This window comes from Ctenocephalides felis, unplaced genomic scaffold (genome assembly GCF_003426905.1).
Source record: "Ctenocephalides felis isolate EL2017-DRISC unplaced genomic scaffold, ASM342690v1 CF-g0.4_SCAFFOLD_03573, whole genome shotgun sequence".
NCBI classification, from domain to species: domain Eukaryota; kingdom Metazoa; phylum Arthropoda; class Insecta; order Siphonaptera; family Pulicidae; genus Ctenocephalides; species Ctenocephalides felis.
The window spans coordinates 25,053,459-25,068,032 of record NW_020539727.1 but is presented as its reverse complement, the minus strand read 5'-3'; the positions used below and the strand labels follow the sequence as shown (position 1 = coordinate 25,068,032).

At 27.5% G+C, this 14,574-nt stretch overlaps 1 protein-coding gene across 1 annotated transcript in view; it reads right to left on the bottom strand.

Annotated features, from left to right (window-relative positions):
* Positions 1–14,574, bottom strand: part of LOC113389820 (sensory neuron membrane protein 1) — a 36,621-nt gene that overhangs the window by 6,499 nt on the left and 15,548 nt on the right. The window contains exons 5-8 of the mRNA XM_026626825.1: positions 3,246–3,393; positions 2,651–2,816; positions 1,968–2,053; positions 1,765–1,844 (exon numbers count right to left, since the gene is read on the bottom strand). Coding sequence (XP_026482610.1) covers positions 1,765–1,844; positions 1,968–2,053; positions 2,651–2,816; positions 3,246–3,393 — 480 coding nt within the window. The remainder of the gene's footprint in view (positions 1–1,764; positions 1,845–1,967; positions 2,054–2,650; positions 2,817–3,245; positions 3,394–14,574) is intronic.

Genomic DNA, 14,574 nt, shown 5'->3' with positions numbered 1-14,574 from the left:
TTTTAATATATAAACACAGTTGTTGTATTAGCAAGTTTTGTTTGGGTACAAAAACGTAGAATTTGGGGCAAAACGTCTTGAAATTATTTATTATGAGGTCCATTTTCAAGCAATGTCCTTCTGAGATTTTTGTATAATCTTATTGATGAGCATAGTCCTTAGTACATATACAAGTTTAAAGTTTGAGGCTTTTTCTTGCAAAATTTTGTTCCAGAGTTTACAAACATGCTGATGAGGATTTATAGCAAATTCCATCAGCTTTTCAGTAATATATAACAATATCTATGTCTTTCTATAAGATTTTTATAAAACAGAGCAAAAAGTAAAACAATGTAACCCATGTTTGATACGAAAAGCTTCAATTTCAAAGTTCAGCGTTTAATGCTTTTTTCTACATAATTTTGTTTCAAGTCTTATTAATCTAGATACACAGTCTTATAGTAAATTGTATTAGCTTTTCACTGATATATAAAAATATATTCTAATACAAGATTTTCGGAAAACATAGCAAAATTTGAAAAAATGCACTTGTTATGGCGCATGAAATGCATCAATTTTAACAATGCTTCTAAAAGAGTTCAAAGTTTGTCGATTTATTGTTTATAATTTTGTTCTGGGCGATAATAATTGGTTAATGTGGTTTTATAGTAAAATATTTCAGCTTTTTAGTAATATATAACATTACCTATGTCGTTATATAGAATTTTTATAAAACAAAGCAAAAAGTAACCAAATATAACCTATCTTCGATATGAAATTCATCAATTTCAAAGTTCAGCGTTTAATGTTCTTTTCTATATAATTTTGTTCCAAGCCTTATCAATCTAGATACACAGTGTTATAGTAAATTGTATTAGCTTTCCACTGATATATAAAAACATATATGTTCTAATAGATTTCCGAAAAACAGAGCTAAATTTGAAAAAATTCAATTTATTATGGCGCATGAAATGCATCAATTTTAACAGTGCTTCTAAAAGAGTTTTAAGTTTGTCGATTTATTGTTTATAATTTTGTCTCGGGTGTTAATGATCGGTTTAATATATAACAATATCTATGTCTTTATATAAAATTTAATAAAACAGAGCAAAAAGTAGGCAAATATAACCCTTTTTCGATATGAACTGCTTCAATTTCAAAGTTCAGCGATTAGTGTTCTTTTCTACATAATTTTGTTCGAATTCTTATTAATCTAGACACAGTGTTATAGTAAATTTTATTAGTTTTTCACTGATATATAAAAACATATATGTTCAAATAGATTTCCGAAAAACAGAACTAAATTTGAAAAAAATCAATTTATTATGGCGCATGAAATGCATCAATTTTAACAGTGCTTCTAAAAGACTTCAAAGTTTGTCGATTTATTGTGTATAATTTTGTTTCGGGTGTTAATAATCGGTTAATGTGGTTTTATAGTAAATTTTATTAGCTTTTAGCTGATATATAAAAATATATATGTACTTGAACAAAAATTCTATAATTTAGAGCAAAAAATTGCGCACCAAAATACCTCCATTTTGAAGTTGTCTCAATCTATTAGCAAAGTTTAGTGTTTTTTTGTAAATAATTTCGTTCCTGATATTATTTATTAATAAACACAGATTTATAGTAAATTTCATCTCCTTTTCACCGATGTGTAAAACTTGCCCTACTTTCATACAAGATTTTTATATAATACAGAAAATATAAAAAAAGTGCGTCTACGTTTTGATATATAAAATAACATATTGTGTTTATCACAATAATTTTTTATATACTTACCGATTCAAAATCGACAAAAATTCCATGTTTATCCTTATCAGGATTCAATCCTTTTATATCCTTAACTAATTTAGGATCAGCTGCAAAAAAATGGGCAAACTTGCAATTATTGGGGCTCCTGTGCAAGGACTCAGATCAAAAGTTCCTAAAAAAGGACACAAATAGTAGAAATTATCCTTTATTATTATTTAGGATATAATTACCTGCTAAAGGACAAGGTCTGGGGTCTTTTGGGCAATAACATTTGGCGTCAGGGTCGGTTTTGGGGTCTCCAAACGTTGCATTGTATCTGAAACATAAAATAATAATGCATTTTTTAAGTCATTTTTCGAGTAAACCGAGTTGTTGTAGAGTATTATAGTGTTAGACAATGTTATTTATTATTAAATTTTAAACAAATTTGCCGAATACATCATTCATATTAATCGAATGGTTTTCAAGTTATAAACGATGCAACAAACAAAGGTACTTTTTCTCTATATTTCCTCTTGATAGGAATACCCATATAATAAATGCTGTTTTGAGGTGCATTTTTTATGTCATTTTTTGAGTAAACCGAATTGTTCTAGAGTGTTATAGTGTTAGACAATGTTATTTATTATTCAATTTTAAACAAATTTGCCAAATACAACATCATATTAATCGAATGGTTTTCAAGTTATAAACGATGCAACAAACAAAGATACTTTATTCTATATTACCTCCTGATAGGAATACCCAAATAATAAATGCTGTTTTGAGGTGCATTTTTGAGAAAACCGAGTTGCTGTAGAGTGTTATAGTGTCAGACATTGTTATTTATTATTTAATTTTAAACAAATTTGCCTAATACATCAATCATATTAATCGAATGGTTTTCAAACAATTGTACTTTTTTCTATATTACCTCCTGATAGGAATACCCTTATAATATCCTTCCCCTTCATAAATTGCGGCTGTTGACCTGCAAATATCCGAAGAAAATGACCACAGACCCTCTGAGGGTTCCAAAAAGGGCGGAAAAATCGTCGAATCGGTGCCTCTTAATTTTGTACAAGATTTAGTCTCATTAACTGAAAAATAATAAGAAAAACAGTCGACATGAGTATACTTGTTTAGTTTTTTTTTACGATAACTTTTTTCTTAATAACATTTTTGGGAAACTGATTAAGCCAAATAAATTTGCATGAAATTTTTCGATACTTTTGTGAATACCGAATTTTTGTAAGTTATATGGAAAATAAATTAAAAATGCACAAACTTTTTGTTTTGTTATTATAGTAATCAAACCCTGCATTAGTGCATTCGTTAGGTTTTTTAGGCATAACATTTTTCCTAATGAAAATTTTGGAAATATGTTTGCATTCTATGGAAGTGTATGAAATTCTTTATTTTTTTCGTAAATAACATATATACCCAAAAGTAACTACAAGCCTTAAAATTCACAAAATACTAGAAGATTTCGTACAATTATATTTCTATTACAATTTTATTTTTCTGACCTGGTTTTTTAGGAGGGTCATCATCTTCATCGTCTCTCATCCACATATCTAATGTTTGAGAACCTCTGAATTTTAATACTTTTCCTAAATCTCCAACGTTTCTCAAACCTCTCGAAATTGTGAACGAATCCAGGGCTGTGTTATTTCTCTAAAAAAAAAAAAATACTAATAAAAGAAGTAAAAATGAATAAGAAATATTTATGTTTATTCATTTATCATTTATCATATTATTGCCTTTAGTACTTTTGCTTTCGAAATTCGATTTTTAAAAGTGATTTAAGACTATTTGCAAAATTTGTACAATTTTTTGGTGCACGAAAAGTTTTTAAAGAATTTTATAAGCTATAATTTACTAAAATGTTCTTTTGACCTAAAGTCAACATTTTAATAAATAAAACGTAAAATGTAAAAAGTGCTAGTAAGTAAAAACACTATCCTGATAGAAATGCATCACAATATAATAGTATAACTTTTAAATTATTTGCTAAATATAATTTAAGTATATGGACAATTTGTGCAAAATTAAATAACAAATAATATTGTCTAACATCAAAAGTCTCTACAACAACTCAGTATACTCTAAAAATCATAAATTCGAACGCTAATTTTATAAACATTTTATTTTGACAAAAACGTATTACTTTAATATATTGTATTTAACTTTTAAACTATTCGTTTAATATAAATAATATGTATGGACAATTTGTTTAAAATTATATAATAAATAATATTGTCTAACATCAAAAATCTCTACAACAACTCGGTATATACTAAAAATGACAAATACGAACGCTAATTTTATAAATAAATACGTAATGACAACTTATTGGCAATTGGGTCAATAATTTTATTCTCTGTATATATAATATATATATAATTATATATATAATAATGACGTTATATATTCGATATATCGAAAATGTCCTGCAGGGTATCGATGACATTTTAAAAGTGATTACAAAATTATCGACATAATTATATCGACATAATTCCTTTGCCTTCAATTTGTCATGTTAATTTATTTTTATCAAGGTTCAGTATCAGATAAAATAGTTTATTTCTATTTAGCACTTGACTGTTATTTATCTGAAATATTTAATAAAAAAAAATGGTCTTTTCACTTACATATCCGAAAACGAATACTTCAAATCCCCTCCCTCCAGCTCCTCAACCCTTTCCCTCGTCTTTCATCCCTATACACACAGCCTGGGCCTGGAATTCCTCCCTGTTGCATTTGATAACGAACCCTTCGAAAAGGGCCTCTTTGCACTGGTTCGCAAAAACAGGTCGTCTGGTTGTCATAAATAATAGGAAGGGCCCTATTTACGATGCCCACATGCCCGGTTTTGATTCTGCACTTTATCCCTAGTCCCTAGGAAAAAAAAAAGCTTTGGAATTTAGAAGTTTTGGATGAATTTTAAGAGTATACCAAGTTGATTAGAGTATTATGGTTACTTACCAGGATGAAGGGATGTGGTATGACGATTTGTTCGTCTCCAGTAAGTGGTGCTGATTTTTCCTGATTAAAAAACCATGTTGTCTTCATTTTGAATGTTATGGAGTCATCCAATTCGTTGTCGACTTGGTCATTTTTTTCTCTCACAGAAACTGGAAAAATAGAAAAAAAAAGAGTGCGCGTAAGTTCACACGCGATTGAAGTAAAACTTATTTGCTACTGTACAAATGGCATTTAAGTAAAATAAATATATCGTATAACAATTTTGAATAATGTTTATCAGTAATATGGTAACACTCGTGATGCCACACATTTATTAGTGTCGGCCACTATACACATTTATACAATGATAAATTATAAATTATATATTTATAATAGCATTAAAATTTTACATGGTTCTTATAATGTTTATTCTATAAATTTATCAAAAACGAACGTGACGAACAGACATAAAGAGGAACATGTTGGTTGAGTTCTGGGACACCTTGCACATGTATATTGGTAAAAAATATAAATTGTATTTTCAAGCATTTATTTTTGTTTTCTTAGTCCAACAATACCTATTTTGAATTTGAAATATTTAATAAACTGCAAAACTTGTACTCGTGGCTGCAAAAATTAAATGTATGGTCACGTATTTCTTTTATTTGCCATTAATAAAATAATATTTAAAAAGTTGTTATAAGGATAAAAATGCACTTTATACAGTACCCGTATCAAAATTGTGCTTACGATTATCATATAACATGTATTCCTTATAAGATACCTCTACCATATTCACGTATGCCTAAACCTTAAATTCTATGTTGTACGCCTTTTAACTAACTATATAGTACGCCTAATACGCCTAATACGCCTAATACGCCTACTACCCTATATACACAATACGCCCAATATTATTTCTTATCTTACACCTATAATGTTTCTTAAACGCTAATTTTTCCGAACCCTACCGGGAATCGAACCCGAGCCCTCTGCGTGGAAGGCAACGACCTTAACCACTACACCACCGTGGCGCTACGATTGGTCGCCTTTTTTCGCGTGTCGTCGCGTCGCCTTAGTATTAGTATTAATTACTTAATTAATAGGTAAAGCGGAAAGAACAATGCGTCTCTTAATATATTATTTGTGGGGGACCCAATAGAGTAGTGGTTAAGGCTGTGGACTGCCACGCGGTGGTCCTGGGTTCGATTCCCGGTGTGGGCGATAGACAATAGAGTATACGGTAGAGACAATAGATAATAGATAAGCGTAAAATATAGCGTTTAAATAGTAGTATGTAAGGTTTGTAAGGGGTAAAAAGATACGTAGGGTATATGTTATATATAATAAGTTAATAGCAAATAATGATAAAGCGGTAATATATATATTATATATATATATATATATATATATATATATCTATGTAGGAACTGATGGTCTTAGGTATCGTAACGGTATGATTAGGTAATAATTAGATTTAAGTCTTTTAACATATTGTAATAGATCTTGGGTAGTTTTATATAAAAAAGAGTGCTCCTAAGGTTCATACGCGATTGAAGTAAACCTTATTTGCTACTGTACAAGACGGCATTCAAGTAAAAATAAATACATCATACAACAATTTTGAATAATGTTTCTTAGTAATATGGTAACACTCGTGATGCACATAATTATTAGTGTCAACCTTTATATATTTTATATTTTTATTTATATAATAATAATTTATAAATTTGTAATAATATTAAAAATATTTAAAATATTTCAAAACAATAATGCAATTAAAGTCATACTTCAAATACGACCTGATCGATTTGTCATTGCAATTAGCATTTAGAAATAAACCTTAATTTGAGAAATGAAGTAATTGCTGATAAATAACTTCTATAATATTTGTTCACTCAGTGGATTATGCTAAACGACGCCCAAACAAATATTGTTTTCACAATTTTCTTCATCATCATATAATATTCGTGTTTGAAGAACTTCATATAATTGAAATTAACATACATTCATTGACTGCTTGTATTTTTAACTTCCCGTAGGGTAGTTATAGTAATGAGCCGAAAATCGAAAATGAACATTTTTGCATTTCTCGACGTTTTGAAGGTTTCTGAACATTTTGGCATACCTCAAAAAAATGGATGTGTCTGCGTGTGTGTGTGTTTTGTATGTCCGCATTTTTTCGTCCACGTTTTCGGGCGCACGGATCAACCGATTTGAATGGTGCAAAAAACATTCGATTCCTATTGATAAGGAGATGTGCTGATTAGTTTTTGGCAAAGGCAGGTCCAGCCGTTACTTTTCCGATTTTGTGAAATGAAAACTATTGAAAAATGTGAAAATGCCGTCAACTAAGCACAATATAAGTGAAAATGTCGCACAGAATTATTTGCAAATGCGTTTAGACTGTGACTATACGGGAGCACTTTTTCAATTTTGTGTAAATTAGGCAACTATTTTTTTTTGAAATTGAATTCGAAATGAAATGACGATTGTTAATGTTCTGGAGATAAATTGTTTTATGATTTGATTTACATTTGATTATTTGCTCAGATATAACAAGATAGCAAAAATAATGAAAGTCACAGCATTTGTAATCATATATTTGAAAGAGTTTAAAATTTTTAGAATATTTCATTACGATACGGGAAGTTCCAGCAATTTGCCTTAAGGCACGATGCCATACACCACTAATTCACTTTTCACCCCAGCTCTCCTACTATTATCCTATATTTATATATACACAAACGATTTTATTTTAGCTTATCATTTCATATATCTCATGTTATTATTTTGTGATTACACGAGACAATCGTAATACGAATCTAAAATTACATATGAAAAAACATAATTCAATATTTTAATTAGTAATTAGTAATTAGAAATGGAATGACATCCATTTTATTTATTTAATTAAAAGGGAAAGATCGAATAAAATCGATACATATGAAATATTGAGTTGGTGATGCAATTTTTTATTCAAACTGGATATAAATGAAATATTTAGTGAATTTGTTGGAAATTAAATTCTTTAAAAATTATTTCTAATAAATAAATATTCAGGATTTGGAGAAATAGTTAACAATGCAAGTTGATAGTATATATATGGTTATTTAACATATTTTTATAGTTGATTTATTACTACAGATTGTGATATTTGATGCTCTATATGAGTATGCAAATTAATGTTACACTTTTAGTGAACGAGTTAAAACAACAAATCGTGATTAACACAGTTCGATGGCAAATTGAAAGTGTTATATAAACGACTTTTTGAATTTCTAAAATATCTCAAGGGGTTCTCGAGATATTGCATTTTTAAACATTTCGATTTCGCAGAATCCATATTGGTTTTTACAACTTATAAAATTTGCAAAGTGTAAAAATGCAATTTTATAAAAACTATTGCAGATACTTTGGCGATTCAAAAAGTTGTTTTAGAAGCATTTTTAGTTTGCCATCGAATAGTAATACCCTTGATTTCCAATTTTCACAAGTTCGCCAAGAATAAACTATATACATATATAAAATTCAAGGATTTGAAGAAATAGTTAACAATAAAAGTTGATAGCATATCTATAGGCAACTAATATATTGTTGAAGATAGTTTCTTATTACCGATTGTATTATTTAATATTTTCTTTATGAGTATGCAAAATAATGTTGCATTTTTAGTGAAAGAGTTAAAATAGCAAATCGTGATTAACACAGTTCGATGGCAAATTGAAAGTATTATATAAGGGACTTTTTGAATTTCTAAAATATCTCAAAGCGTTCTCGAGATATTGCATTTTTAAACATTTCGATTTTGCAGGATCCATATTGATTTTTTTCTACTTATAAAATTTGCAAATGGTAAAAATGCAATTTCATAAAAACTATTGCAGATATTTTGGTTATTCAAAAAGTTGTTCTAAGAGCATTTTTAATTTGCCATCGAATAGTAATACTCTCGATTTCCAATTTTTACTAATTCACCAAGAATATGCATTACGCATTAATAAATCTTCAGGATTTGAATAAATAGTTAATAATGCAAGTCGATAGTATGTATCTTTACTGTTAATTAATAGATTTTTAAGGTTGTTTTTTCATTATCGATGGCATTATTTGATGCTCTCTATATGAGTATGCAAATTAATGTGGCATTCTCAGTGAAAGAGTTAAAGCAACAAATCATGATTATCACAGTTCGATGGCAAATTATAAGGGATTATAATTAATTCCTTATAATATATAAGGGATTTTTTGAATTTCTCAAATATCTCAAAGGGTTCTCAAAATATTGCATTTTTAAACATTTCGATTTCGCAGGATCCATATTGATTTTTTACAACTTAAAAAATTTGCAAAGTGTAAAAATACAATTTTATAAAAACTATTGCAGATATTTAAAAAGTTGTTTTAAAAGCATTTTTAATTTGCCATCGAATATTAATACTCTCGATTTCCAATTTTCACTAATTCACATTATGCATTAATAAATCTTCAGGATTTGAAGAAATAGTTAACAAAGCAAGTCGCTAGTATGTATCTTCATAGTTAATAAATATATTTTTAAGGTTTTTTTCCATTACCTTTGAATTTCTTGTATTTTGTGTCCCCCAGCTCTCTCACTATTAGCCGTTTTATTAATTTTTCATAAAGTGTTCGATAAATTCAAAGATAAGATAAAAGATGTGTAAATAATTTAATAATTTCTTTTGATGATGTATTCACAAATGAAGTCGAATAAAAAAGAAATTAGTGATGTAATGTAATTGTAATTCGATATTATGTTTGTTTTGTATTACATATTGACTAATATGAATTCAAATGGATATATGAATATATAAGTAGTAATTAAATACAAGTATATAATACATATATATATATATATATATATATATATACATTCCGATATAAAAGTTTTGAATAAAACGACTTTGAATTCGATGATATTTCATTCTTTAGCAATAAATAAAAAATTCAGGACATTTTTTTGGTTTTTGTCACATAACTCAAAAATTTCATATGAAACCACCCCTTTTCAGTTAGATAGGGTGAAATTAGATAAAATTTACAACATTTTGTAGGGAACACTTTTATACACTCCTAAATAAAAGTTTTGATTAAAACGACTTTGAATTTGATATTTCATATATAACTCTGACGAATAGTTTAGAGATATCATGCACAAATTTATAAACTTATTTTTTCGTTCCTAAGAAGTTTTACTTCAACATCCACTCTAATCTAATCACTCTCTATGGGTTTTTACAGCCCATTTACATCTTTCCTCTGCCGAAGTACTTTCGGCAATTTCCGTACTTGGGTACTTTCGTCCGAATTACCGGACTTCCGGAGTTCCGGAGTTTCCGGATGTAATTACCCTCGGAGAGGCTATTTAGGGCTAGTTAACCACTTGTAGTGGCTAACTTTGCATTCGACGAGGACTGATAATTAGTCCTCTGCCAGGGGAGTAAGGTAGACGTAATTAGGGTTTCAAGAGGGAAAGACACATTCTGGGGAAGTTATTGTTTGGGGAAAGGACAACTCGGTACAATTTAAAACTAGTTGGTTTGGTATTTAGCCTTGAGGCAAGTTACATGAACTTCCCGATATGTGTGATTAATCGACTTAGTCAATACAAAATAAATTAATTTATGAGTGATTAAAAGTATTCCGAGTGGATTCATTACCTACACATAATTGAACACGAACAAATACGTTAACTCGGAGTGTTTTCTATAAGCAAATTTTTAAAAATGTATAATTTTTATAATTGTACCAGTTTCCGTAGGACTTTGATGGTTTAGTAGGTTCATTAAGACCAAGTACTCTATTGTTATACCAAGTGAGTCGTCTAATTTCAATTTTAACAAACGTCAAAAAAACTACTCATTTTCTCAAACTTTGATGAATTTTTAAAATTAAACTACTTGTCGTAAGGCCGTAATATTTCAGTCAGTTCTATAAGACCATGATATATATCGCCAAAAAAAGTTCCATAAAAATCGGCCTAAATTTTTGTTTCAACAGTTAATTACAAGAAAACGGCGCGGTAGATTTTCACCTAAAACTAATAAATATCATTCCCAACTAATATCTTTCGAACAGTTTTTGATTTTTTAAAATCGAATCGGTAGTTTGAGCTTAAATGTAGACGAAAAGTTTAACACTTTTTTTCAAATTACAAAGAAAAGGCTCGGCCGATCGTCGCACAAAACTGAGAAACGATAATCCTCATCGAGATACATCAAATGGCTTTTAAATTTATGAAATCGGTTCAGGCGTTTTTGAGCAAACCTCGATGGAAGTTCTAATTTTGACAAATGCCAAAAAGACCATACTAATTTTTGCAAACTTTGACGAATTTTTAAAGCTAAACGAGTTGTCGTAGGGCCGTAATATTTTAGTATGATCTAGAAGACTATGGTATCTAACGTCAAAAAAATAATCATAAAAATCATCGAATTTTTTTTTTAAAAAACTTTATTACAAGAAAACGGCCCGGCCGATCTCTACCAAAAACTAATCAGCACGATTCCCAATCAATATCTTTCGAACGGTTTTTGAATTTTCAAAATCGATTCAGAATTGCGGGCTAAAACGTGGACGAAAATTTTTCACTTTTCTGCGATTTATACAGAAATGGCTTGGCCGATCGTCACACAAAACTGACAAGTAATAGTCCTCATCGAGATACATCGAATGGCTTTTGAATTTTTGAAATCGGTCCAGCCGTTTCTGAGAAAACGTCGATTCACGGCAAAAAATCTGTTCACATACACACACACACATACTTTTTCCAAATTTGGCCTCATTCGATTCAGAATGGCTTGAAACGTCGAGAAAACATAACATTAGCAAATCGGATCTTTTGATGAAAACATAAACTTCTCCTTCGGGAAGTTAATAAAAAATAAATAGTAAAATGAATAAACTTTTTTATGCAAAATAACGTTTTATAAATATGTATATATTCAAACACATATATTATTTACATCATTCGGATTTCCCCAACTTTTTTTCGCATTTATTTCTTTCAACATTTCAATTCGAAGAACAGTTTTCTTCTAAGAAAGAAGTTTTCAAGAAAAGAATTTTTGCTTTTGCTGAAAAGTCGAACAAAATACAAATATTGCCCGAGAGAGATTTCATTTCGAACAAAAAGGATACGTCAGTCGGAGAAAGGATACATACGAGTATTTTCCAGATAAAAATGAAGTAAAATAATAAAAAATATATGGAAAAATAAATAGAGGATAATAGTTAAGGATATGTGAAGCTTTATGTAATGTATAAAGAAGGATTTAGACGAATCCTTGCGAAAGACACAATGAAACATTCAATATATAAACTTTATTGTTTGAGGCTATTTTATAAAATACTTAGTTCCTATAACACATTATAATATTAGACAATGTTTTAGATAATTTAATTCTATATAAATTTGCTAAATATTTTATAGACTTTACTCAAATACTTTGAAAGATACATAATTTTTTGTATATATATATATATATATATATATAACAAAATCATTTTGCAAAAAAATATGAACATTGATCTGCTTGTAACGTCCGGTACAAAGTTTAAACAAATATATAAACAAATACTTATAAATAAATTATAATTATACTCATATACATGTATATAATTATATATATATATATATATATATATATATATATATTTATAAATAATTCAATGTCGAACAATCATCTGCCTGATGTCCATCAATCAATATTTATTGTCAAGTCATTTCTTAATGTTAATAATTATTAGAAATGATTATTTTTCAAACAAATTTATCTGCAAAACGTCTCAAGGACGTTTGTGGATACTTTAAATAACAAAATATAATTTTAGAAATAATTATATACTTAAAGTTCCGTACCAAGTACATAAAAAACCGTTTTAGGGCTACAAATGGGTATTTATTTGTTATATTGCTTATAACTTCTAAACAATTTGTTTAATTTAAATGAAATATTCGGGAAATTTGTTCAAAATTAAATAATGAATAATATTTTCTAATATCATAGTACCCTAAAGCAACTTAGTATATTTTAAAATCAATTTCAAACATTTTTATATATACTTACTCATATTGGTAAGGTCCAATTTCTTTGACAATTGGTACGGAACCCGTTTGGACTTCTTCAGGGTTAGTGACATTGAAAATGTATATTTTAAATTCCATAGGAAATGGAAGTTTTGTCCAAAGAGCCCGACTGTCCGACCCTGGTTTCAAAGAAACCTCCTGAAAGAAAAAATAAAATAATAATAATAAATTTGCTTTAAATAATTTATTTTATTACAACTTTTACACTATGATTTTTTCACGAATTAAGTACTTTGCTCAGATAATTAAGAATAACTCATACAAAAAAAATGTTTTTTCTAATTTTTAAATTGAAAATTTTAACCAAAACATCCAAAATTAGTTGTGCATTTACAAAAATTCATTATCTTTACTACTAGGTCTTGTACATACTTTTAAACCTACACAACTTTTTTACAAATTTCATCTTTGTTTTGTCTGCAGAAAGTTCAAAAAATTGTAAAGTTTAAAAATGCAATATCTCAAAAATTATAAAAGGTAATTAGGTGATTCAAAAAGTTGTTCATATAACATTTTTAATTTGCCATCGAACTATAATAACAAAAATACATTAAAACTAATAATCTGAATTTTGAAAAAAATCATTTTTATCTTGGCTAATAAATATTTTTTTTAATTAAGAATTTAAATTTTTACCTCGCTTATTTGGTTCCTAAAAACCTTTGGAAACACCAAAAATCCAACGACGACACCAATTAGGCACACCAAAAGGCAACCGACACCAATTTTTATTGATCTTTTCATTTTTAATTAAATTCACTAAATTGTACTTTCACTAAATTTTATAATTTACTAAATTGTACATTTAATAATAAACAAATTAAATTTAACACCAATCAGAGAATTGAATCTTAAATTTTCACATTTCTAGTATAATTTTATTTACATTTCTTGATTAATAATAATATGTTTTAATTGTTCATATAAATTTTAGCTAATAATTTAAGTTTATTCCAAAAGTTTTTTTAAACAAGTTTAATTTTATATAATTTATATAAATTAATTTACTTTGCATTATTCCAATATAAATTAACTTATTATTATGAATACTAATTTTCAAGTATTTTTAAATATTTATACTAAAATTTATTTTAACAATTTTAACATATTTATAAAATTTTAACAAAATAATTTCACCTTGTTTTAAACTTATAAAATTATATTAAACTGATGTAAGTAAAGTAAATAATTTCCATATAATTTATGAACAAATTTTATTTGCAAATATTGCGAAAAATTTACGTCAGAATATACGCAAATATATATATATATATATCTATATATTATTATATATATATATAAATTTAAAATTTATTATCCACTTTTAGTTCACAAAACTTTTCTCACTTTTTAACGCTGATTTTACGCTAATTCTTTTGTATTAATAATTTCTTCCAAGTTTTAATTATTATATGATTATTATTATTTTTATATTATTATTATTATTATTATTTTTATTATATTATTTTTATTATTATTATTAATATTTGTTACTAATTTTATAATAAATTAACATGTCCTCTGTCTATTAGTTTAGGTGCAAAATTAATTTGCGTCTGAGAAACTAAAACAATAAATTGCTCAAAGTATAAACAATTTAGCAATAATGTATATTGTTTATAATTTAAAATTTTATCGCTTGCAAGGTTAAATTTGCTATTGTTTAGTATATCGTGTTAATTTCTAAAACAAAAGAAGGAATTTTGATTTAGTTTTCAAAATCTTTGTTAAAATTCTTTTTATTTTGGTGTCAAACGATTTGGAATGCTAATTTTGAAGAA